This window comes from Salmo trutta, chromosome 25 (genome assembly GCF_901001165.1).
Source record: "Salmo trutta chromosome 25, fSalTru1.1, whole genome shotgun sequence".
In the NCBI taxonomy this organism is placed as follows: Eukaryota; Metazoa; Chordata; class Actinopteri; order Salmoniformes; family Salmonidae; genus Salmo; species Salmo trutta.
This window is the reverse complement of record NC_042981.1, coordinates 15,412,494-15,438,709: the sequence shown is the minus strand read 5'-3', so window position 1 is coordinate 15,438,709 and position 26,216 is coordinate 15,412,494. Positions and strand designations below refer to the sequence as shown.

Genomic DNA, 26,216 nt, shown 5'->3' with positions numbered 1-26,216 from the left:
CCCCCATTCTGCTCCCTACATCACGCCCAACCTGCATCCCAACCTGACCTGGAATACACGCTCTTCTAGGTGCCCCGCTTGTTCCTGCGTGAACTACTGTACTACTACGGCTTCTGCATACAATATTTTACACTCACTCCTCCTGCTGCCCTTCCACCGGTCTTTTCATCACTGCACAAGCCCCATAGTTACAGCTCTTTAACTGGACCATGTCTCCACATTTCCCATATCCTCCCCCACACGTCTCACATCTCCTTTTGCCTTTACACAACGCTGCCACATGCCCTTGAACAGATTAAAGCTACGCAACAGTTTCGGAACAAACTCTGACATAGTAACTCATATACCCAATCCTATTTTCTTCTGTCAGTACAATTTCTTCAAAGTTTAGTAGCACTGACAGGCTATCCACCTTTCTCCCATCTGGTGTTATCTGGAGCCTCCCTTCAAGGGCTTTATTGGAATGGGAAACATATGTTTACATTGCCAAAGCAAGTGAAATAGATAAACAAAAGTGAAATAAACAATACAAAACTAACAGTAAACATTACACTCACAAAAGTTCCAAAAGAATAAAGACATCTCAAATGTCATGTCTATATACAGTGTTGTAATGATGTGCAAATAGTTAAAGTACAAAAGGGAAAATAAATAAACAGAAATATGGGTTGTATTTACAATGGTGTTTGTTCTTCACTGGTTGCCCTTTTCTTGTGGCAACAGGTCACAAATCTGCTGTGATGGCACACTGTGGTATTTCACCTAATAGATATGGGAGTTTATCAAAATTGAATTTGTTTTTGAATTCTTTGTGGGTCTGTGTAATCTGAGGGAAATATGTGTCTCTAATATGGTCATACACTTGGCAGCATGTTAGGAAGTGCAGCTCAGTTTCCACCTCATTTTGTAGGCTATGTGCACTCTGCCTATCTTCCTTTGAGACTGGGTTTGCCTACGGTGGCCTTTCTCAATAGCAATGCTCACTGAGTCTGTAAATAGTCAAAGATTATTTTACATTTTAGGTCAGTCACAGTGGTCAGTTATTCTGCCACTGTGTACTCTCTTTTTAGAGCCAAATAGCATTCTAGTGTGCTCTGTTTTTTTGTTAATTCTTTCCAATGTGTCAAGTAATTATCTTTTTTTTCTTTCTCATGTGGTTGGATCTAATTGTGTTGCTGTCCTGGGGCTCTGTGGGGTCTGTTTGTGAACAGAGCCCCAGGACCAGCTTGTTTAGGGGGCTCTTCTCCAGGTTAATTTCTCTGTAGGTGATATCTTTGTTATGGAAGGTTTGGGAATCGCTTCCTTTTAGGTGGTTGCAGAATTTAACAGCCCTTTTCTTGATTTTGATAATTAGCTGGTATCGGCCAAATTCTGCTCCGCATACATTATTTGTTTTTTTACATTGTACACTGAGGATATTTTTACATTGTACACTGAGGATATTTTTACATTGTACACTGAGGATATTTTTACATTGTACACTGAGGATATTTTTACATTGTACACTGAGGATATTTTTACATTGTACACTGAGGATATTTTTACATTGTACACTGAGGATATTTTTGCAAAATCCTGCACGCAGAATTGTTCATTTCTGCTACTCCTGTAATAACTCCCTTCACCCACTACTGTTCGGTTTGATCTGGCATGCTACTATTAACCACGTTTACATGCTTGCTTGAGTTGGAGACTCGGAACCAGTGAGGAAAGATGGAGGAAGCAGATGAACTGGATTCTGAATACAATGGCTGTAGAATCAAGGAGAATTGGAGTTTTGTCCAAAAGAATGAAAAACGGAGCAAAGTAGTGTACAGGGATGAGAATGATCCTTCGTATCTAGTAGGAGTACAGTTTGTTAATGAGGAGCAGCTGAGCAGAGGACCAATCTTGAAGAAACCATTTGAGTTATCTAAACTGGTGGAGAGTACTAGGTAAAGTGAAGGCTGTGAGGATCACAAGATTTTTTGTGCTTTTGCAGACATGAAGGAACTTGCATTGTCTTAAACGATTTGACAAGTCAAATCAAATCTCATTGGTCACATACAAGTGTTTAGCAGATGTTATTGCAGGTGTAGTGAAATGCGTTGAAGTTTGAAGTGTTGTGTGTGTCTCTTCGGAACAGGGCACCCCTCAAGGGGGTTATATCTGGCATCTCGTTGGAAGTCGATTTTGAAGAGATAAAAAATATTCCTGGAGTGATTGAAGCACGTCAGATGAATCGTGTGGTGAAAAAGTGAAGAGTCTATCTGTTCTTTTGATATGGAGTCTCTCCCTACTCAAGTGCAGTTAGAGTATATTAACTACAGAGTCAGAGCATTTATCCCAAGACCAATGCAGTGGGATCATTTTAAAGCTTTTGGTCATGTATCAAGTGTTTGCAGAAGGGAGAAGCAGAGATGTCAAAGTTGTGGAAAAGAACATATGTGTTGTAAAAGTGATGAATATGTGACATGTTGCAATTGCGGTGGGATCCACGAAGCCATGTCTTTCGAATGCCCCACAAGGGTGAAAGAGAATGAGGTGGCCACAGTCAGGGCTGTACAGAGCATTTCATATGCAGCAGCAGCTGTGAAAAGAGTTGAGGGTTTGAATGGTGCACCAGAACAGTCCATGGTGGTGGATAGGCCTACACTGCAGGCTGCAGGGGTTGCCTTTCACCAGCAGGATCGTGACATTTTAAAGGTTAAGAAGGTGGACTTTGTGGCCTTTATAGCTATGGTAATTAATGGCACTGCCAAGGTGGAGAGAAGGTCCAGGAAGATAGAAATCATAGTGGATGCAGGGGAGCGGTTCCTGGGTCTGAAAGATTTCTCAGTGAAGGAGTTACATGGAACATTGGCACAAGCCGTACCACCCTCTCAGGTCCTAGAGTCTGAGAAGGGAGATATGGAAAAAAATAAGTGGGAGTTTTGATTGTTTGGCAATGTGCTATTTTTATTGCTGTGTTTTAAGTTAGTTTCACTATTACCTGTGGATTTTTTCGGGGGGGGTTTCAACCCGTCCAGTTGGTGGCAGCAATACACCTTCGTGGGTTGTAGTCCGCCATAAAACCCACAGAAGAAGAAGAACGCTTGAGTTGGAGCTCCTTGTCGTGCTGTTTAGTATTGAGGAACTTCAGCAGACACAACATATCCTGCTTTACTCTCCAAATCCCTAGCCTAGTCAACGCGATCGGAGTGACTCCGCCCTCGTCCTTAGATTTCACCAACACCTTGAACTCTCTCAGTACAACACTGCGAACCGAACCTCCTTCATCACTACTCTCCTCCGACAAGACCTGTAAAGGCTCCTCAGGCATCTTCTTCTGAACCTTTACTCCCACTACTCTACCTCCATCCCGCCCTCTCAACTCCTACCCCCTACCTTTCCATCCATCTCTGCTCCAGTCACAATCAAATGTTCCTCAACCACCACCGGATTTCACGCTCTCCAAACCGCTTTGTACGAATTTTCAACCGACCCGCCGGAAAAGTAACAATTGATGGTACTTTTAAATCCCCTGAAGTCAACTTCCAATCACCAAACCACGAAGGGATGGTTTTTGTGTTAACGTTCCGAAGCCAAACTGCCATTCGCGAAATCTGATTATTTGGACCAATCCGTACGAAGAACCCGTCAAAAATGTGCCAATAGGCAGAGAAATGAAGAAGACCACACTTTCCAACAGCCAATACAAATCAAGAAAGGTGACATTGTTTATGTGGGTGTAGAACATTTGTGATCCAATCAAATCGTTAGAAAAAATATGTTACACTTGTGGCTCGCCCAAATCAACATCCAGGTTAGGTTGTGCTCCCCTACCTTGTGCAAGAGGTTGAATTCCAGTTTGACAGGAGAGGAACTAGCTACTGTACTCAATTACAAGGTAACTTAGTTTATAAAGCAAGTTATTAGCAATTATGTGCATGTAATTACTGTTTGATATTACTACTCATTGTTCTTGCCATTTAGCTAAAGCTTTACCTGTCATTCCTGCATTGCGGCGCGAACGTCGCTTTCATATTTGCGAGCCAAGCTAGCTGGTTAGCTAGCTAGCAAGTGTGTTATAATGTTGCCTTTTAAAAAGACTAATGTTGCTGTTTGTTTCCCATCTCTATATACTAACGAGCGAGAGACCTTAACGTACTAGTTTGATAATCACATTCTACGATATGTTTCTTGGACAAGGGAAATGAATGGGCTCATCTGCTACAGTACACTGCAAAACCACGACTGTTAGGCAGTTTGATGGCGTGATTCAGTTGGCTCGCTAGATAGCTTGACAGACCTAGCTGAAAAGCTAGCTAGTTCAGTTGGACTGGGAAGCTATTTTAAAGTTATCTGTTGCCAGTGACTGTCAACTGCTCTCTAGCTATCCTGATAGCTAGCTAGTACAGTGGAATTGATTAGCTCGTTTTAAGCAACAAGCTTCCTTGAGGGAAGTCAGGATGAATAAAGCCCTTTTTATAATGGTCAACAATCCTTCTATAGCAAGGTAACATCTTGGGGGTTTCCTATTGAAACATTTAGAAAGTTATCATTAGGTAGATACATTAGGTAGATACATTAGGTAACATCTTGCCAGTTTCCTATTGAAACATTTAAAAAGTTATCCTTTTTTAGATACAGCTGTACTATACATTCACGACACCAAATAACTGATTAAAACACTGTTTTGCAATGAGGACAACAATTTTACAAAGAGGACAACTATTATCTGTCCTCCTCTGGGTACATTGACTTCAATACAAAACCTAGGAGGCTCACGATTCTCACACCCTTCCATAGACTTGCACAGTAATTATGACGACTTCCAAAGGACGTCCTCCAACCTATCAGAGGTCTTGCAGCATAAACTGACATGTTGTTCATCCAATCAAAGGATCAGAGAATACGGCTAGCACTGCAGTGCATTAAATGTGGTGAGTAGTTGACTCAAAGAGAGAAAGGCAATAGTTGAACAGTTTTGAACAAATTAATTTCTTCAAAAATTAAGTTGAAGCAGCAGAAGGAGAGCTTCATATTTCATATTTTTTTCCACTTACTTAGCCATCTAATTTAGCCTACTCAAACACCCGGCTCAAACAGAGAGGAATGAGATTTATGTTAGCTTGCTGGCTAAGGCTAACCAACACACCTTGATTACTCCAATTTGTCTTTTGACCTGTGCACCTACATTATAAACTTTAATTTGTAGGCTAGGTTGTAGCAACCTCACAGTGCATCCGGAAAGTATTCAGACCCCTTCCCTTTTTCCAAATTTTGTTACATTACAACCTTATTCTGAAATTGATGAAGAATTTTGTTAAATTAATCAATCTACACACAATACCCCATAATGACAAAGCGAAAACAGGTTTTTAGACATTTTTGCTAATTTATTAAAACAAGAAAATGTAAATACCTTATTTACTTAAGTATTCAGACCCTTTGCTATGAGACTTGAAATTGAGCTCAGGTACATCCTGTTTCCATTGATCATCCTTTCTACAACTTGATTGGAGTTCACTTGTGGTAAATTCAATTGATTGGACATGATTTGGAAAGGCACACACCTGTCTATATAAAGTCCCACAGTTGACAGTGCATGTCAGAGCAAAAACGACCTCATGGCTTGGAAGGAGTTGTCTGTAGGGCTGCGAGACAGGATTGTGTCAAGGCACACATCTGGGGAAGGGTACACAACAAATGTCTGCAGCAAGGTCTCCAAGAACACAATGGCCTCCTTCATTCTGAAATGGAGAAGGGCCTTGGTCAGGGAGGTAACCAAGAACCCGATGGCCACTCTGACAGAACTCCAGAGTTACTCTCTGGAGATGGGATAACCTTCCAGAAGAACAACCATCTCTGCAGCACTCCACCAATAAGGCCTTTATGGTAGAGTGGCCAGAGGGAAGCCACTCCTCAGTAAAAGGCACATGACAGCGCGCTTGGAGTTTTCCAAAAGGCACCTAAAGGACTCTGACCATGAGAAACAAGATTTTTTACTCAGTACTTTGTTGAAGCACCTTTGGCAGCGATTACAGCCTCCAAAGGATAAACATAAACGTAATAGAGCTAATCACAGGCAAAATCCTAGAGCAGAAATTGGTTCACTCTGCTTTCTAACAGACACTGGGAGACATTCACCTTTCAACAGGACAATAACCAACTGTATGTTGGTTGTGTAGATCCAGCCAAATGGAGGGTCTGACAACAATCAATAAATGTTGATTTTAGAGTGAACTATCACCCCTCCATTTTGTGACACACAGTAGGGTAGTTTAGGGTTTGGAACTTTGATTCACTGATGCCTCATTTGGTCTGGTTGGTCCTAATGGATGCATACTTGATTGTGTTGGTGGAGGATTCTTGGCAGCCTTTCAAACAGTGTCAAGGGCCAGAGCAAGTGAACAATAACATGGCATGCTAGTGGCCAAAACCACTGAAAGGGGGTCAAAGCCTTTGTCCATTTGAGTGGAAGAAGAGGGTTGGAGTTTAGCCTGCACACTGTTTAACTGGGATCTGAATGCCACATTTAGGCTGTCCCAAATCCCAGACACCACCAGTGATATTTCATATCACCCAAGTGATTCCTTTCTACAACACCTTTATAAACTCAGCAAAAAAAGAAGCGTCCCTTTTTCAGGACCCTGTCTTTCAAAGATAATTTGTAAAAATCAAAATAACTTCACAGATCTTCATTGTAAAGGGTTTAAACACTGTTTCCCAAGCTTGTTCAATGAACCATAAACAATTAATGAACATGCAGCTGTTGAACGGTCGTTAAGACACAAACAGCTTACAGACGTTAGGCAATTAAGGTCACAGTTATGAAAACTTAGGACACTAAAGAGGCCTTTCTACTGACTCCGTAAAACACCAAAAGAAAGATGCCCAGGGTCCCTGCTCATCTGTGTGTACGTGCTTTAGGCATGCTGCAAGGAGGCATGAGGACTGCGGATGTGGCCAGGGCAATAAATTGCAATGTCCGTACTGTGAGACGCCTAAGACAGCGCTACAGGGAGACAGGACGGACAGCTGATCGTCCTCACAGTGGCAGACCACGTGTAACAACACCTGCACAGGATCGGTACATCCGAACATCACACCTGCGGGACAGGTACAGGATTGCAACAACAACTGCCCGAGTTACATCAGGAACGCACAATCCCTCCATCAGTGCTCAGACTGTCCACAATAGGCTGAGAGAGGCTGGACTGAGGGCTTGTAGGCCTGTTGTAAGGCAGTCCTCACCGGCAACAACATCGCTTATCGGCACAAACCCAACGTCGCTGGACCAGACAGGACTAGCAAAAAGTACTCTTCACTGACGAGTCGCGGTTTTGTCTCACTAGGGGTTATTGTCGGATTCGCGTTTATCGTCGAAGGAATGAGCGTTACACCGAGGCCTGTACTCTGGAGCGGGATCGATTTGGAGGTGGAGGGTCCATCATGGTCTAGGGCGATGTGTCACAGCATCATCGGACTGAGCTTGTTGTCATTGCAGGCGATCTCAACATTGTGTGTTACAGGGAAGACATCCTCCTCCCTCATGTGGTACCCTTCCTGCAGGCTCATCCTGACATGACAATGCCACCAGCCATACTGCTCGTTCTGTGTGTGTTTTCCTGCAAGACAGGAATGTTAGTGTTCTGCCATGGCCAGCGAAGAGCCCGGATCTCAATCCCATTGAGCACGTCTGGGACCTGTTGTATCGGAGGGTGAGAGCTAGGGCCATTCCCCCCAGAGATATCCGGGAACTTGCAGGTGCCTTGGTGGAAGAGTGGGGTAACATCTCACAGCAAGAACTGGCAAATCTGGTGCAGTCCAGATACTGTTACTTTTGATTTTGACCCCCCCCCCCCCTTTGTTCAGGAAAACATTATTCCATTTCAGTTAGTCACATGTCTGTGGAACTTGTTCACTTTATGTCTTGTTATGTTCATACAAATATTTACACATGGTAAGATTGCTGAAAATAAACGCAGTTGACAGTGAGAGGACATTTCTTTTTTGCTGAGTTTATATGTTTGTTGGTCAGTCCCTGAATGCTGTTGAATGATTAAAAACCTCCCATTCTCTGTTGTCACCCCCCCAGCCACTGTTGTCAGTCAGCCTGACTGAGGCAGGACGTCACACCACATATCTACCAAAGTGATTCCTGTAAGATGTTACCTTTGCATTAGATTTTAGTTTTATAATCTCAGTGTATGTCACTACTACATGCATGTTGTTAAAAGGATTTAGGAGCCTCCCATTCTCTATTCTCACTCTTCCAGCCACTGTTGTCAGCATATAGCCTGAATGTTAAGAACAGGAAGACAGCATAATGGCAGGCCGTCACACGGTGCTGTGACACAGCTGTCCTCCTTGGCCCTGCACCTAGCTCTTGGCTAGGCCATAGGTCCATCTCAAATGGCACCCTGTTCTCTATACAGTGCACTACTTTTGACCAGGGCCCATAGGACTGTTTGGAATACACCCATAAACATACAAGCAGCTGTCCCACTGTGTCTTATTTATCCTCCGTCCCCAATATTACCTGGAATAAGCCTAAATTATGTGGCAGCATCAACTGTATTTCAACTGGCACATGTAATACAGTGGTGCTGCTGTGTCTGTGAAAGGCAGGCACACTCGGTGCTCATTTATTTCCCTTCAGAGCGGATGTGCTGTTGGAAAGTAAAGTTTCTTGCTGCCAAAAATGACTTTGAACTGTTGTGATGGTGGTTGAGTCTCGGATTTCTTTGGCTTTTGCGAGGAGCTGCAAGAAGAGCAGTTGACAAAGTGAGAGTGAGGGGGAGGGGGGATATCAGAGGAGGCTGGTAGCATGCGCTATAGGAGGACGGGTTTATTGTAATTGCTGGAATAGATTCAATGGAATGGAGGCAAACGTGGTTTCCATATGTTGATGTTTGATACCGTTCCATTTATTCCAGTCTTTACAATGAGCCCGTCCTCTTATAGTTCCTCCCACCAGCCTCCTCTGAGGAATAGGGTTTAAAAGGTGACGAGAAAGTGAAGGGAGAGCGAGAGAGGAAGTTAGGGTGAGTGAGTAGAGAAGGCTGGACTTGAGAGGGTGAGTAGAGAGACGGAGAGGGAGCGAGGCAGCTGCAGAGGGGAATGATGAATAAACATGACTCCTAAAATGTCCACATATGTAATGCTAACTGAACTTTGACACTACTACCATGGCTATTTAAAGCAATCATTATGCCAATGTGAAGGACAAAGCAGCCTAATACTGTAATTAAAATAATACTTAATATTATAAAAAAATACTACTACCTTTTGATGTTTCATTTTTACAAAAGATTAAGTTTCATTCATGGTAATGGAATTACGCTGAGATTCCGATTTTTCACTTTAAAATGTATGCCAAAGAAAAACATTTGATTTCAGTTTAACAAACCATACAACTCTATGCACAATGACTACTTTTAACAATTTGCTAACTTGACAAAAACACATTTACAGGAAGAACTGTGCAGATAAAGTTATTTTTATTTACTGTGTAAATTGTTTGTTGTTTGTGCATAGAGGTGTATGGTTTGTTAAACTTTGAAATGTTTTTTTTTTGCAATAATTTCAAAGTGAAAAATCTCAATCTCAGCGTAAATTGGAATCGGAGTCCTGCATTTCTATACATTTTGTCATGGGGCTGAGAATTTAAAGTTTTAAAGCTAATTTGCTGCAATTCTACACATTTTGCCATGCTTATGTGTGTTTATGCTATCTGAGTGACTAAAACATTATAACAAAATCAATGGGAAACCCATGCCATGACATTTGGGGAATTTTAGATTCTCCCTGACCGTCTAGTTTTTATTTTGGTGATTGTTAGTCCTCAAAAATGATCTTATTTAAAAAATGTATTGCCCCATTATCTTTCTACATATGTTATATCTGGTTGTAGTCGTTTTAAGTTTACACAGAATTTTTAATTGCAGTGTTGGTGTGCCACTGCTTAATGCATAAAAGGGAAACACTGAATGGGTTTATATCATTCATTGATAAGTCCAAAAATGTATGTAGTTAGTACAGATTGGCCCTTTAGTGATAAAAATGGACAGCAATTACAAAATTCAGGTTTTAGGAGCACCAGAAAAATATATTTTTAAGATAGCTGTGTTTACACAGGCAGCCCAATTTCTCCACTAATTGGTCTTTTGACCAATCAGACCAGCTCTGAAAAATATCTGATGTGAAAAGATCTGATGTGATTGGTAAAAAGACCAATTAGTGGAAAAAAATATCAGATTTGTCTGCTTGTGTAAACGTAGACTATGAATCATAGCTACTTTTGAAGCTCATCCCCTGAAGAAGCTCTACCTTGTCCTTTCTTTCTGTGCCACCACGTTTGCATACTACTGAGGCTGCGGGAAAGCGAAGAAATCCTTACAAAAATCCTTAATTCCAAATTAAAAATTCCAGGTAGCACAGCAAAATATGTAGGCACATATGCCCTGAAAATGGTAGCGTTGTAGAGCCCTGTACATTGTCAGTTTTTACTAGTGTAGGCCTGTCACATTGGACCACAGGCATTGTACTGTAGTTTCTCTCTGTGTGACACCATGTTTATTTCTACTGACTGCTTGAGGCTGTTTTAATCTGGCAGAGGCACAGGTTACCATGGCAATGCCTTTTACTGGTATTCTTTTACATGAGATGCTCACTACTAGACTGAAAACTAAGTAGAACATTCTAGAATCATTACACTCTCAGATATTCACTGTAAAAAAATAAACACCACAAATGATTATTTATTAACTGGTTCCACAGCCTTTTTTGTTTACTCAACTTTTCAGTCCAAGTGTTACCTGAACAAAAAAAGAAAATGTTGCCCCAAATTTAGCTCCAATTTGAGAATTTTGGCCAAAATTCAGTCAATTTAAAATACTATGTTTGCTCAACTTGTCTCAATTGTTGGTTCAGCTATACATTTTTATTTGGACGTCTTAACTAAATTTATCTGTGCAACTGTTTACATGCACATAAACTGTGCTTTTAACATACAATGTTTTCAACGTACATATTTGACACACGTTAACATTGTGCATGTTCATTTATACAGTCATTATTATTCAACATGTCCACACCTGGGATTTGAATTTACAACCTCTTGGTTCATGGCATTCTGACCTTCCTGCTATGCCACCATGTCTGGGTCATTATCAGTTAATCTGACTATTCTCTCATCATTCATTTCATTTATTATTTAAGCCATTTGAGGTTTTTCTGTTTAATTTTATACTGTTGGTAGAGCATATTATTCTGTTTTAATATTACTCCTTAATCAGTTTGCTGAATATTTTTTTAGTGTATTTTAACAGAGCTGATATTTACTTTGAAGTGCAAACTGAAGCAATACGTTTTGAACTCAGTCATTGACACAGACAAGGTGGTGTCGCAGGAAGATTGGAATGCTGTGAACCAATAGGATGGGAGTTCAAATTCCAGGTGAGGACATGTTGAATAATAATTACTGTATAAATGAACATGCACACTGTAATCATGTATGTTAACATGTGTCAAATATGTAAGTTCAAAACATATGTTAAAAGGTATGTTGTGGCGTAACTAGTTCCACCGCATAAAAAGTAAATAAAATATACCTTTATAATTGAATGAACATATGAGACAATTTGTGAAAACAAATAATCTTAAGTGACTGAATTTTTGCCTACGTTTTCTCATGTTGGAGCTAAGTTTGGGACAACTAAAAATGTTAAGTTCAGGTAACACTTTGACTGAAAAGTTGAGTGTATAATAATAATAATAATAATAATAGTAATAAAAGGCTGTGGAACCAGTTAGTTGAAACAACATAATTTTTATTTTTTACAGTGTTGGTTAAGCCTCTAGAATTTAGATTCCCCGTACAGCAGCGGGGACAGTAGTGCATAACCTAGTCCTTATGCAAGTGTGGAGTAGGTATCAGCCAAGAACTGCTGGTACACAATTTTAGCACAATGACCTTATCAGCATATGAAAAATTCTTAATCAGAATGACATAGCAGAATAGTATGAGTATTCATTCAGTTTTCTCAGGAAAGGCTTGTTGACCTGCAGAAACAAACATTGGGCATACAGGATACATACTGGATACTTGGCTAATATCATAGTAGTCTGTTATGATGATGTAATGTCCTCTCAGTTGAAGTATTAAAGCACAGTTAAACGTTTTCTCTTGAGAAATCTGTGTATGATTTCTTTATGGGTACTTGTTCTTCCCCTTAACTATCAAGAGTAGATGTGGGATTGATATTGAGCCAATATGAACAAAAATATCCTCTTGTTTTACATGCCCAGCCAACCACTATGCCTTGAAGCTTCAACATTAAAGGGATGCTTTGGGATTTTGGCACTGAGGATACCATTTTTATGTCTCTGTTTCTAGTATGAAGGAAGTTAGAGGTAGTTTCGTGAGCCAATGCTAACTAGCGTTATCACAATGTCTGGATGTACTAGCATGCCAAAATCCCTAAGTATCCCTTTAATTCTGAAGGCATTGGCACAGTTTAGATTTTGCAGTGTCTTGTGCCCTCTAGTGGCCATTACATGTAGATACAACTTTTGTTTGTGCTGACGAGGGCTGGGAATGGAACGCTTACCCTATTTTGTTGCCTGGGTCATTAATTAGCACACACAGCGTGTTTTTATTGGACAAGTTCATGTAGTTTGTCCCTCCCTGCTTTAGTTCTTTTTTTTCTTCTGTGAATACGACTTGGACAAAAAATCTGTGATTTGTTTTGATTAAGAAATGTGTGATTGTTGTCATGTCTCTCTCAAGAATCCACTTTAGATGAGTGATTGACTTAGTGCTGTCTGTCTCTCCTCCCCAGCCCTGCTCTGACCAGCTGACTTAGTGCTGTCTGTCTCTCCTCCCCAGCCCTGCTCTGACCAGCTGACTTAGTGCTGTCTGTCTCTCCTCCTCAGCCCTGCTCTGACCAGCTGACTTAGTGCTGTCTGTCTCTCCTCCTGAGCCCCTGCCCTGCTCTGACCAGCTGACTTAGTGCTGTCTGTCTCTCCTCCTGAGCCCCTGCCCTGCTCTGACCAGCTGACTTAGTGCTGTCTGTCTCTCCTCCTCAGCCCTGCTCTGACCAGCTGACTTAGTGCTGTCTGTCTCTCCTCCCCAGCCCTGCTCTGACCAGCTGACTTGGTGCTGTCTGTCTCTCCTCCTCAGCCCTGCTCTGACCAGCTGACTTAGTGCTGTCTGTCTCTCCTCCCCAGCCCTGCCCTGCTCTGACCAGCTGACTTGGTGCTGTCTGTCTCTCCTCCTCAGCCCTGCTCTGACCAGCTGACTTAGTGCTGTCTGTCTCTCCTCCTCAGCCCTGCTCTGACCAGCTGACTTGGTGCTGTCTGTCTCTCCTCCTCAGCCCCTGCCCTGCTCTGACCAGCTGACTTAGTGCTGTCTGTCTCTCCTCCCCTGCCCTGCTCTGACCAGCTGACTTAGTGCTGTCTGTCTCTCCTCCTCAGCCCCTGCCCTGCTCTGACCAGCTGACTTAGTGCTGTCTGTCTCTCCTCCTCAGCCCTGCTCTGACCAGCTGACTTAGTGCTGTCTGTCTCTCCTCCCCAGCCCTGCTCTGACCAGCTGACTTGGTGCTGTCTGTCTCTCCTCCTCAGCCCTGCTCTGACCAGCTGACTTAGTGCTGTCTGTCTCTCCTCCCCAGCCCTGCCCTGCTCTGACCAGCTGACTTGGTGCTGTCTGTCTCTCCTCCTCAGCCCCTGCCCTGCTTTGACCAGCTGCACCATGGGAAGGAAGAGTAGAGTGAAGACTCAGAAGTCGGGGACAGGCGCCACGGCCGTGGTCTCCCCCAAAGAGATGATGAACCTAATCTCAGACCTCCTACAGAGTATGTACCAACGCTGCGTCCCAAATGGCAACCCATTTCCGCTATATAGTGTACTACTTTTGACTAGGGCCCATAAGAATAAAAAGCATGTTCCATTGAGAATTCTTAGGCTTGATCTGTGTCTGGGAAACAGGCTTTATGTGAATCTTGTAGCTATGTAACTTATCGTGTGATATGTCTGTCCCATTAGAATGCAGCAGTGCTGCCCCTTCTCCAGGGAAAGAGTGGGAGGAGTATATCCAGATACGAGGACTGGTGGAGAAAATCAGGAAGAAACAGAAAGGTCGGCTGGATCTCACACACACACACACAAACCCTAATTCTAACCCTAACCCCTAAGCCTAAAATAGCCTTTTTTTCTAAGTGAGGACCGGCAAAATGTCCTCACTTCTTTGAATTTTAGTTGGTTTACGGTTCTTGTGAGGACTTCTGTTACTCACAAGCAATGTCCCTTTAAGCTGCGCGCGGGCGCACCTCCTCCGGGACTGCCGCGCAGAAGAATTATCAGCCCGCACAGAGAAGCACGAGATTGAACTTCACTCAACTTTCTAGAGTTTTCCCCGTTAGTTAACACTATAAACGTTTCCCTTTACTGTGGGAATTGTGATTGAATCAACACAATATTAGCCACTTTCAGTGCAACATACCGAAACAAAGCGAACTATGCAAGATATTTTGTTGTAGGCAGAACGAATCAGAGTAGGATTCTATTGCATTGACATGCACGACTCAGGCCCGTTCTCTACACAGACCGGTGCACCATAACCAATCAGAGCTGCAGTATGCCTATATGCAAATAGACCATTGCCATATGTGGATCTGTGCCATTTACTTTGAACTGCACTGTGTTTACAGCATGAGCGGTCGTCAGTAGATGTGCTTGTTTTGAGATCAAAGCGGAGGCTGCATGTAGCCATGTGTGCACATTCGTACATTTGTTCATATCCTTTGCTAGTTATAGATCATTTGTAGTCATCAATGGGGGAGTGATTGCTTCCTACAAGTGCATAAAATGTGTGCATTTCTAGCCATCTTTGAAAAGAAAGTCATGTAAATAGCTTTTTTTCTGTCTTGAATGGACAGTGTTGTATTTTTAGACAGGCTTGAATAAGCTATGTAGCCAATAGGCAGAGGGTAGCATAAGGTAGAATCATTTGTCTGATTCTCTGTAATAATGTTTCATTTTATTTTGTAAAGTGGTTTCTTGCATTAAACAACACTTTCAGTCACCTTGTCTGAAGGACAAGTGAATAAATAGGTTAATGTCAAGCCCTGTATGTTTTTCCCAAAAGTCTTATGGCATGTAGACCTACGTTGAACACGTAGAAAGATAGAACAGCTATTTCCAATGTAGGCTGAATGAAAGAACAGCTATTTTCCATGTTATGGGATGCTTTTTCTCCATTGTTTTTGACGGTAGGCCACTCTGATAGGCCTTCATTATTATCAAATAGCCACAGTAGCCTACTTGACTACTGCTAAAACTGTAACTTAAAGCAGGTACAGCTTCAGTGTTCACAGTAAACTACTGTTAAAACTGTAACTTAAAGCGGGTACAGCCTCAGTGTTCACAGTAAACGCACGCCGGAAGTTGTACATAATTTTCACAACATTCAAGTTTTTGGCTCGGCACACCTGAAATTTGCTCAGTGCCAAATTCTTTTTTGAGGGAACATTGCTCACAAGTATAGTAAAACGTGTGTGTACGTACACACACACACACACACACACACACACACACAAGCTTGATTTGAGCCATGGTCTATATAGTTTAAATATGAATAGTTGAATCATAAGTGTGTCTGTCTCTCTCTCAGGTATCTCTGTGATATTTGAGGGCAGCAGAGAGGAGTTCTTCCCGGAGCTGATGGCGTGGGCTCAGGAGAGTGGAGCTTCCTGCGAGGGGGTTGAGATCGCTGACTTCGCTGGCGAGGGCTTCGGCCTCAGGGCCACCAAGGACATCAAGGTGGGTCCATACAACTGGACGGACTCTGTTCATGGCAGTAGTTGTCAGGGTGAAACAACATCACCTGGGTCATTTTCATTAAAGGGACATTTCACCCTGGTTCTGCCACTGGCATATAGTCATTACTGTATTAACCTCTCTAGGATATGTGGGACGAAATCGTCCCACCTACGTAACAGCCAGTGGAATCCTGTGGCGCGTTATTCAAATACCTTAGAAATGCTATTACTTCAATTTCTCAAACATATGACTATTTTACACCATTTTAAAGACAAGACTCGTTAATCTAACCACACTGTCCGATTTCAAAAAGGCTTTACACCGAAAGCAAAACATTAGATTATGTCAGCAGAGTACCCAGCCAGAAATAATCAGACACCCATTTTTCAAGCTAGCATATAACGTCACAAAAAACAAAACCACAGCTAAATGCAGCACTAACCTTTGATGATCTTCATCAGATGACACCCCTAGGACATTATGTTATACAATACATGCATGTTTTGTTCAATGAAATTCATATTTATATCAAAAACCAGCTTTTTACATTAGCATGTGACGTTCAGAACTAGCATACCAGAACTAGCATAACTTCCGGGGAATTTACTAAATTACTCACGATAAACGTTCACAAAAAGCATAACAATTATTTTAAGAATTATAGATACAGGACTCCTCTATGCACTCGCTATGTCCGATTTTAAAATAGCTTTTCGGTGAAAGCACATTTTGCAATATTCTAAGTAGATAGCCCGGCATCACAGGGCTAGCTATTTAGACACCCACCGAGTTTAGCCCTCACCAAAGTCAGATATACTATAAGAAAAATGTTATTACCTTTGCTGTTCTTCGTCAGAATGCACTCCCAGGACTTCTACTTCAATAACAAATGTTGGTTTGGTTCAAAATAATCCATAGTTATGTTCAAATATCCTCTGTTTTGTTCGTGCGTTCAAGACACTATCCAAAGAGTAAATAAGGGTGATGCGCCCGACGCGTTTCGTGACAAAAAAATTCTAAATATTCCATTACCGTACTTCAAAGCATGTCAACCGCTGTTTAAAATCAATTTTTATGCAATTTTTCTCGTAAAAAAGCGATAATATTCCGACCGGGAATCTGTGTTTTAGTACAAAGAGAGAGAAAATAAAAACATGGTGTCGCCTCGTGCACGAGCCTCAGTCTGATTGTCCTCTGATAGACCACTTACCAAAGGCGCTAATGTTTTTCAGCCAGGGGCTGGAATTACATCATTCAGCTTTTTCCCGGGTTCTGAGAGCCTATGGGAGCCGTAGGAAGTGTCACGTTACAGCAAAGATCCTACGTTTTCAATAAACAGAGCCAAGAAGCCCAAGGAATGGTCAGAGAGGGCACTTCCTGTACAGAATCTTCTCAGGTTTTTGCCTGCCATATGAGTTCTGTTATACTCAGACACCATTCAAACAGTTTTAGAAACTTTAGGGTGTTTTCTATCCAAAGCCAATAATTATATGCATATTCTAGTTTCTGGGCAGTAGTAATAACCAGATTAAATCGGGTACGTTTTTTATCCGGCCGTGTAAATACTGCCCCCCAGCCCTAACAGGTTAACAACATTAGGTTTTTGTCATAAACATCAGAATTATCCACACCATAAGCTAGAACAAGCTTATTTTCATTTCACTGGTAGAATCAGGAAGTTTAGACTTTCTGTTCTTGTTATTAGTAACATTTGAAAATGGCTGCCACTTACAGCTGATCCAACAAGCAGAGCTGTTCTAATGATGCCCAGGTGCTCTCTCTCTTTCTCTGTGACTTGGTGTAAGTTTAATCAGTGACGTAACACTGTCGGAAGAGTTTAAAAGCACAATGAACACTTACATTCAATTAAGCCTGAGGTAGACTAAAATCACGGGGCCAAACTTTTCTCCCATATGATGTCAGTGTCCATTTTGACGTAACATTTGTGTTCTCAGGCAGAGGAGCTGTTTCTGTGGATCCCCAGGACGATGCTGATGACTGTGGAATCAGCCAAGAACTCTGTCCTGGGTAAGTGAAAATGTTAGGCCAATGTACTGTGATGCCATCCTACCCTTTGTCCTCTGACATTTGAACCCCCCCGCTGTGTCCTCCCCTAGGGTCCCTACACATACATGCATGCATACATACATACATACATACGTTGCCCTCTTTGAGTACAGGGAGGACAGTTGACCCCCTCCCCCTTACACCATCCCCCAACCTACCTCCCCCCACCCAGGCCCTGTGTGAAGGGGTCGTAAAATTCTAAAGGAGAATGTCCTGCCGCCTGGCCCAGTTGAGACACAGAGGGGTTTCATAGAGAGACAAAGGAAATTCTTCCAACTCACAGAATTGGGGAAACGAACGACATTTATGTTCTGGAGAAGGTATAAAAGATCGGTGAAGAATCCAGCTATGAACTGGTCTGCTTGGTACAATTTTGTGATACTCAGAAGAAACAATATAGCCATATTACCATAATACTGTTTATATAATAGCCTCAACTATGGGACTTGCATCTAAATGGTTGTATAAAATGTATTAATAAGGATAAAGCTATTTGTAATACGTTGAGATGCTATGTACTAATGTTAATGTGATAGAATGTATTTCTGTTCAAAGCTTAAATCAGTCATCGGCACGCCCCCCAGGGACACAGACAGAACAGGCTTGTCACATGACGCCTGGTCCTATGTTCACGTATAAAACCCCCACCCTTACTTTCTTCAGACCAGGCCTCCACTCCATGACGAGTTGGCCAATAGGTTTGACCATCCAATTCCTCTACTGAAAGTTAACTACACCACGTGGTTAACTTTTAGACTATCGATACCGACAGAATAAGAACAAGTCTTTGATATTAATTATTAGTCTGCAGCTAAGTACTCGATATCATCGAACGCAAAGACCGACGAAACATCCATTCTATAATGACATTAATGAATGTTGCTTTGAAAGATCCATTCTAACCGAGAGAGAGAGAATGCGGACAAAACTCTCCAACAGAACAGAACTCTCCAACAAGGATCCCGACGACACACTAAGCGTAAATATATATTGATTGCAATTGTTCCCGAATGAGTGAGCGTTCATGTGCAAAGGTTTAGCATATCAATTGTTAATATTTATGAACTCTGTAGTGTCTTCTCAGCTGCCCTTTATGACCCTTTGTTTTAACAAGACACCAGCCATGCCGGTTTAGCCCACTAGGGCACATTACTCTACCAATTCTTTGTGACGATAACTACTGTTTGTAGACTTTCTGTGAATTACTTAGTTGAGTAAATAAATGATTTTAAGACAATTGATGTATGGATGACTTTTAGTAAAGGCTGGATTCGTGCAGATACAACAATTTACGACGTTTGGAATGAGACTGGACGCGAGGTAAAATACACCATTTAAACCAGAAGATAATCGGCCTATACTATAATTTAATATATAATGTTATAATAAAGGAAAGTTATATTAGGAAAATTATAACTTTGTAATCTGAATATTTTCCTTGGTGCCCCGATCTCCTAGTTAATTACAGTTTAATCGCGTGATAATAATTACAGGGAGTTATTTTGATAAACATGTCTTCAGTTTAATGGTGGCCCAAAGACACGACAATACATGCATACATGCACACACACATACATACATACATACATACATACATACATACATACACTCTATTGTTTATGGAACCATCCCTCTCCCCCCCAGGTCCCCTGTACAGCCAGGACCGTATTCTCCAGGCCATGGGTAACGTGACCCTGGCCCTCCACCTGCTGTGTGAGCGGGCTGACCCCTCCTCCCCCTGGCTGCCCTACATCAAGACCCTCCCTGGGGACTACGACACCCCCCTATATTATGAGGAGGAAGAGGTACACCACCTGCTGTCCACTCAGGCCATCCAGGACGTCCTCAGCCAGTACAAGAACACTGCACGGCAGTACGCATACTTCTACAAGGTCATCCAGGTGAGTGGCAGACAGGTACTCAGTCACACACTGGATTTCTGAAGAAATAGTCATGTTCTAACTGTTTCTGCTATTCACTAATTCTACAAAGTCATCCAGGTGAGTGGGAGTGCTCTGTCCCTACAAAGTCATCCAGGTGAGTGGGAGTGCTCTGTCCCTACAAAGTCATCCAGGTGAGTGGGAGTGCTCTGTCCCTACAAAGTCATCCAGGTGAGTGGGAGTGCTCTGTCCCTACAAAGTCATCCAGGTGAGTGGGAGTGCTCTGTCCCTACAAAGTCATCCAGGTGAGTGGGAGTGCTCTGTCCCTACAAAGTCATCCAGGTGAGTGGGAGTTCTCTGTCCCTACAAAGTCATCCAGGTGAGTGGGAGTGCTCTGTCCCTACAAAGTCATCCAGGTGAGTGGGAGTGCTCTGTCCCTACAAAGTCATCCAGGTGAGTGGGAGTGCTCTGTCCCTACAAAGTCATTTGGGATTTTATAGTAATAGTTGCGTTTCATTGCATCTACAACCAAATATTCATTCAACACTACCCTGAACAGATTGCAAAACCTTTTGAGCAGGAAGCACGCGATACTGTCTGTCTGCACAGGTTTTGCACAATATGAGGTGCTGCTGACTTTGCAAAAATCCTGAAACATGTTTGTCACGTGTATGTGAAACAGACAATCCTGTGTGTGTGTGTGTGTGTGTGTGTGTGTGTGTGTGTGTGTGTGTGTGTGTGTGTTTTCCATGGATAGACAGGAGTATAGATGTGTTTTCCATGCATAGACAGGAGTATAGATGTGTGTGTGTGTGTGTGTGTGTTTTCCATGGATAGACAGGAGTATAGATGTGTGTGTGTTTTTTCCATGGGCAGACTGAGGAGTAGGGGTGATTTTTATTATTTATTACAATTCTCAGATTATTTCTGTGATATATGTTTTTGTGCCAGACAGTATTCATTGTCCCCCCCCCCCCCCCACGATGAAACTGGGGAGGGGACTGTGGATCTGTCTCGGTCCGTCCGTTCGTATGTTAGTCACACTAGATATCTGACAGCACTGGCCCGATTTTGACTAAACTTGGGTCAATGATGTGTCTTGCCATAAGAGATCCGGTATTTACAAAATTACACTGATTGGCCCGTTTCAGAGCCCAGTTCTTAGGGACGGTATGGTCAAACCCTCAGTTCTAAAGCCTGGTATGGTAAGTTGATTTATCTCCTTAAGACTTAGCTGTAGAACAATAAATCTCTGGGCTGGGTTCATTTGGCTCGTTTTAAAAATCAGTCAGAAAGGACTCTTTCTCTCTCTTTCTGTCTTTCTCTGGCCCTTCTTCCTTGTCCTTCTATCACTCCGTCTCTGCCCGTCCACCTATCTGTCAGTGTGTGGCGTGCTCCGAGGCGTGCTTAGCGAGAGGGATCAGGTTTTAAGAGGTTTCCAGCTGTAGGGAGATGAGGAGAGCAGCTGCAGAATGGCCTCTTGCACCCAATTTCAGAGGGCCTGATAAGCTGCCAGTAGCATAGAAAGTGGCAGGGAACTTGTCCTTAAATACCACAGTAACCATCAGGGGGAGCATTTCACCTCTTACAGTGAGCCAGTGGTATTCAAACTTTCAGCGGGGACCAAAGGTTTTTCTGACACAATTTCTGGGGATCCCATTTTTTTTCACCACAATTTCTCGTGACCCGACCCCAAATCTAATGACACAACCTTAAAATTGGTAAATTTGGATTTTTATAACAACAAATAACCTTCAATTCATTACATTTTTATCTCTTATCAGAATGAAAAGAAACCAATAAATACATTTACAAAAAAAAAAATGTTTTCTTCAAATGATCTTTCTCAAAAACGTTTATATTGTTCCATATAATAATCTGTACTCTTAATTTGTTGTTCCTAAAATAAAATCTTAAAAAATATTTTTGTTGCCTACCCCACTGCTGTTCCCCTGCAACTTTGAATACCACTGGTCTGAACTGAAGACCACTCCTGTGTGATCGGTGGATACACCCTATATAGTGCACTACTTTTGCGATTCCTTATATACTGTAGTGCACACATTTTGACAAGGGTCCATGGGGCTCTGGTGAAAAGAAGTTACTATATAGGAAATAGGGTGCCATTTGGGATACTGCGTTTGTAGAAGTGTACTACTTACCACAATGCAACACATTGATATTTATTCACATTTCATCTTTCACAAGGTTCCCAAGCAAAATATGACTAAAATCTCAATGAGAACAGCATAATATTATAAAGGCTTCATAGATATAACATTCACAATGATTCTTAGGGGTTGATGCCAGTACCTCTGCTCTCCATAGCTATTTAGTTTGAAAGGTCCAGTTTATCTGTAGGTAGGTAGCTGTACCTTCAGTGAGGGAAACGGAGAGACAATGTGATTACATTTCATTATGAACTAGAAGAAACCCAAGACATAAATTGTGATGCAAATCTCTCTCCCAGTATGCTAATTTGAAGTTATTAACTGACATGTCTGCTTTCCCTTTGATCAAACCAATGAAGACTAGGGATGCGTCCTAAATGTAACCCTATTCCCTATAAAGTGCATTTGAGCCAAAGGGCTCTAGTCAAAATGTATACGCTATGTAGGGAGTAGGGTGCCATTTGGGACAGAGACTAGACGACTCTAGGTTCTCTAGTCTCTTTATCAAAGAAGGAGAAATAAAAATAATCTTTCTCCAAATGATTTTCGTGTTCTTTAGTTGGGATGCTTTGTGTGTCTGACTCTGTCATCAAAAAACTGTCGATTAGGGAAGAGAAAACAACATTCACATTACTGTCAAGACATTAAATATCAAATATTAATATTGAAATAATAGTTAATGTTTGTCATTGTCTCTTGGTTGATCTGGACTGGTGTGTGTGTTGACATGTTTTTTGATTAAATGTTAGTTCTCAGTTGAAGGTAAGTGACTAATAAACGAGATGGTTTATTACTAGTCCTCGCTAGTACCCATTCATCAAACCATATTTAAGGCATGTCATTTTAAACATATTTTCAATGTACTTCACATACTCCACAAAAAGTAAACACGTCTAAGATATACTTTATTTTTGTCAGTGATCATACATTTCACTTGCTAATTACTCATTAGTAATCTAATATTAACCTTGAATGGAGCACTTGAGTACTCATGCCAATCCCTACTATCTAGGTGAAGCATTTTAGTTGCTTTTGTCCCCACAATATTTGCTTTCATACAATTGACAGAATTAAGCAGAAGAGTGAATCATAAAGTGGGTGCTACTTGATAGAAATGTGCTGTTTTGTTGCCTTGACAGCAGGTGGCATGTCTCTGAAAAGACAGTACCATCAATGCCCACTAGATGGTAGTGGTGGGTTATAAGTAGTTGGGTGTCTGTTACCATGTAATAATACTGATAACATCACATCATTATTAATCATTATATAATAGGTGTTATATACTGTAGCTTAAAACTAAAGACTCCATAAGCAACCATAAGGAAACAAAACAACTGTGGTAATGATAATAGAATAGAAGGTGAGTGGTGGTTCCAGCAGCATCAGTAATATTCCACTATGTTCTAATGAAGATGTGTTGGAAGCCTCATGGACATGGTGTTGTAGTTGAACTCTCCTTCTGGGTTGATATGAGCGTTGTATTCTTTAGAGGGCGTGTTTGTGAAAGGTGTGTGTCCTGTCCATATTTCCCCGCTTCTCCTCTCAGCCCCTCCCTCTCTCCACACTCCCTCTCACATCTTCGCTCTTTCTCTCTCTCCTTTTGTTCTCCTACTTCTCTCTCATCCCTCCCTCTTTTTGAACCCCCCCTCCTCCTTTTCCCCTCTTTCTCTCTCTCCTTTTGTGCTCCTCTACTTCTCTCTCATCCCTCCCTCTTTTTGAACCCCCCTCCTCCTTTTCCCCTCTTTCTCTCTCTCCTTTTGTTCTCCTACTTCTCTCTCATCCCTCCCTCCTTTTGAACCCCCCTCCTTCTTTCATCTCTCATGTCCTCTGCTCAGGTTGGGAGCCGTTGTCAATGTAATGACTACTGTCAATGTCACCCTCTCTCTTTTCCAAGGCGGGTGGCCGCAGATGACCGGGCTGGAAAATTATGTTGTCGCATTGGCTTTGAATTGAATTGACCTGATTGTACCTTTCGTACATGTTGAGTGGCTGGGACTACCCTCTATGCCCCCCCCTCCACACACACACACACACACACACACACACAGTCCTCTTGTGTTAGTATTGGGTAGTCAGTCAGTCTGAGTTTTTAATGCGTGTCTCCCTCCTATAGATATTCACCCCGCTGTAAAGGTGGGATGGGATAGGCTGTTGTCAGTGGGTGTAGCAGGCCATCTGAAGTAGAACCCAGTGGGTGTAGCAGGCCATCTGAAGTAGAACCCAGTGGGTGTAGCAGGCCATCTGAAGTAGAACCCAGTGGGTGTAGCAGGCCATCTGAAGTAGAACCCAGTTGGTGTAGCAGGCCATCTGAAGTAGAACCCAGTGGGTGTAGCAGGCCATCTGAAGTAGAACCCAGTGGGTGTAGCAGGCCATCTGAAGTAGAACCCAGTGGGTGTAGCAGGCCATCTGAAGTAGAACCCAGTGGGTGTAGCAGGCCATCTGAAGTAGAACCCAGTGGGTGTAGCAGGCCATCTGAAGTAGAACCCAGTGGGTGTAGCAGGCCATCTGAAGTAGAACCCAGTGGGTGTAGCAGGCCATCTGAAGTAGAACCCAGTGGGTGTAGCAGGCCATCTGAAGTAGAACCCAGTGGGTGTAGCAGGCCATCTGAAGTAGAACCCAGTGGGTGTAGCAGGCCATCTGAAGTAGCACCCAGTGGGTGTAGCAGGCCATCTGAAGTAGAACCCAGTGGGTGTAGCAGGCCATCTGAAGTAGAACCCAGTGGGTGTAGCAGGCCATCTGAAGTAGAACCCAGTGGGTGTAGCAGGCCATCTGAAGTAGAACCCAGTGGGTGTAGCAGGCCATCTGAAGTAGAACCCAGTGGGTGTAGCAGGCCATCTGAAGTAGCACCCAGTGGGTGTAGCAGGCCATCTGAAGTAGCACCCAGTGGGTGTAGCAGGCCATCTGAAGTAGAACCCAGTGGGTGTAGCAGGCCATCTGAAGTAGAACCCAGTGGGTGTAGCAGGCCATCTGAAGTAGAACCCAGTGGGTGTAGCAGGCCATCTGAAGTAGAACCCAGTGGGTGTAGCAGGCCATCTGAAGTAGAACCCAGTGGGTGCCTCTTCCTTCCAATGGGACTGTATGAGTTTGTAACTGTGTGCGTGTATGTGTGTGAGTATCCAGAAGCTGAATGTGTGGACCTCATAAGGTGACCTCAGTATGCAGCAAACCAATGCAAAGTAACCTTGGAGTGTGTTTGTGGAGCGTGGTGTGATGAGTATTTATTTTTTGTGTCCCAGTGGTGTCGTTTCCATTTCCTCTCTGAGGAGCTCCAGGTATCTGTCCATCTGTCTAACCTTCCCTTTCCTCTCTGAGGAGCTCCAGGTATCTGTCCATCTGTCTAACCTTCCCTTTCCTCTCTGAGGAGCTCCAGGTATCTGTCGAACCTTCCACAGGCAGGTAGAAGATGCAGGGCCCAGCCCAGGATCAGGCCTGGCTGCTGGGCTCCACGTCAACACGACACCCCTCCCCGCTAGGATCCATCCACATAGTCTAGACGCTTATCTTTTAATGGCTGTCAGAGCAGAGCAGGACGAGGCTCAACGCTGCTCCTCCATCCCACTACCACTTCTTCTCTGTCAAAACCAGGGGGAGGGAGGGAGGGGCTGCAGTCTCTACCTGGGGTATTATTTCATCCCCCGTCTTCAATATTTGGGGACACCCTGTCATTTAAGTGGACCTATGTCAAAGAGTGAAAGTAGTAACTTATATTTAACTACATGCGTTTGAGTAGGTTGTGTCAGGTGTAACGTGTGGGTGTTGAGGGGGTAGGTTGTGTCAGGTGTAACGTGTGGGTGTTGAGGGGGTAGGTTGTGTCAGGTGTAACGTGTGGGTGTTGAGAGGGTAGGTTGTGTCAGGTGTAACGTGTGGGTGTTGAGGGGGTAGGTTGTGTCAGGTGTAACGTGTGGGTGTTGAGGGGGTAGGTTGTGTCAGGTGTAACGTGTGGGTGTTGAGGGGGTAGGTTGTCAGGTGTAACGTGTGGGTGTTGAGGGGGTAGGTTGTGTCAGGTGTAACGTGTGGGTGTTGAGGGGGTAGGTTGTGTCAGGTGTAACGTGTGGGTGTTGAGGGGGTAGGTTGTCAGGTGTAACGTGTGGGTGTTGAGAGGGTAGGTTGTGTCAGGTGTAACGTGTGGGTGTTGAGAGGGTAGGTTGTGTCAGGTGTAACGTGTGGGTGTAGAGGGGGGTAGGTTGTGTCAGGTGTAACGTGTGGGTGTTGAGGGGGTAGGTTGTGTCAGGTGTAACGTGTGGGTGTTGAGGGGGTAGGTTGTGTCAGGTGTAACGTGTGGGTGTTGAGGGGGTAGGTTGTGTCAGGTGTA

The 26,216-nt window shown here is 42.9% G+C and overlaps 1 protein-coding gene across 2 annotated transcripts in view; it reads left to right on the top strand.

Annotated features, from left to right (window-relative positions):
- LOC115162056 (actin-histidine N-methyltransferase) overlaps window positions 1–26,216 on the top strand; it is a 59,268-nt gene that overhangs the window by 10,464 nt on the left and 22,588 nt on the right. The window contains exons 1-6 of one of the 2 annotated variants that reach the window (XM_029712977.1): window positions 3,708–3,868; window positions 13,690–13,820; window positions 14,011–14,103; window positions 15,638–15,786; window positions 17,742–17,814; window positions 19,498–19,754. In XM_029712977.1, the coding sequence (XP_029568837.1) occupies window positions 13,718–13,820; window positions 14,011–14,103; window positions 15,638–15,786; window positions 17,742–17,814; window positions 19,498–19,754 (675 nt within the window). In that variant the 5' untranslated portion in view covers window positions 3,708–3,868; window positions 13,690–13,717. Of the gene's footprint in view, window positions 1–3,707; window positions 3,869–13,689; window positions 13,821–14,010; window positions 14,104–15,637; window positions 15,787–17,741; window positions 17,815–19,497; window positions 19,755–26,216 lie in introns of those variants that run through there. The other variant, XM_029712978.1, reaches the window with a different exon arrangement.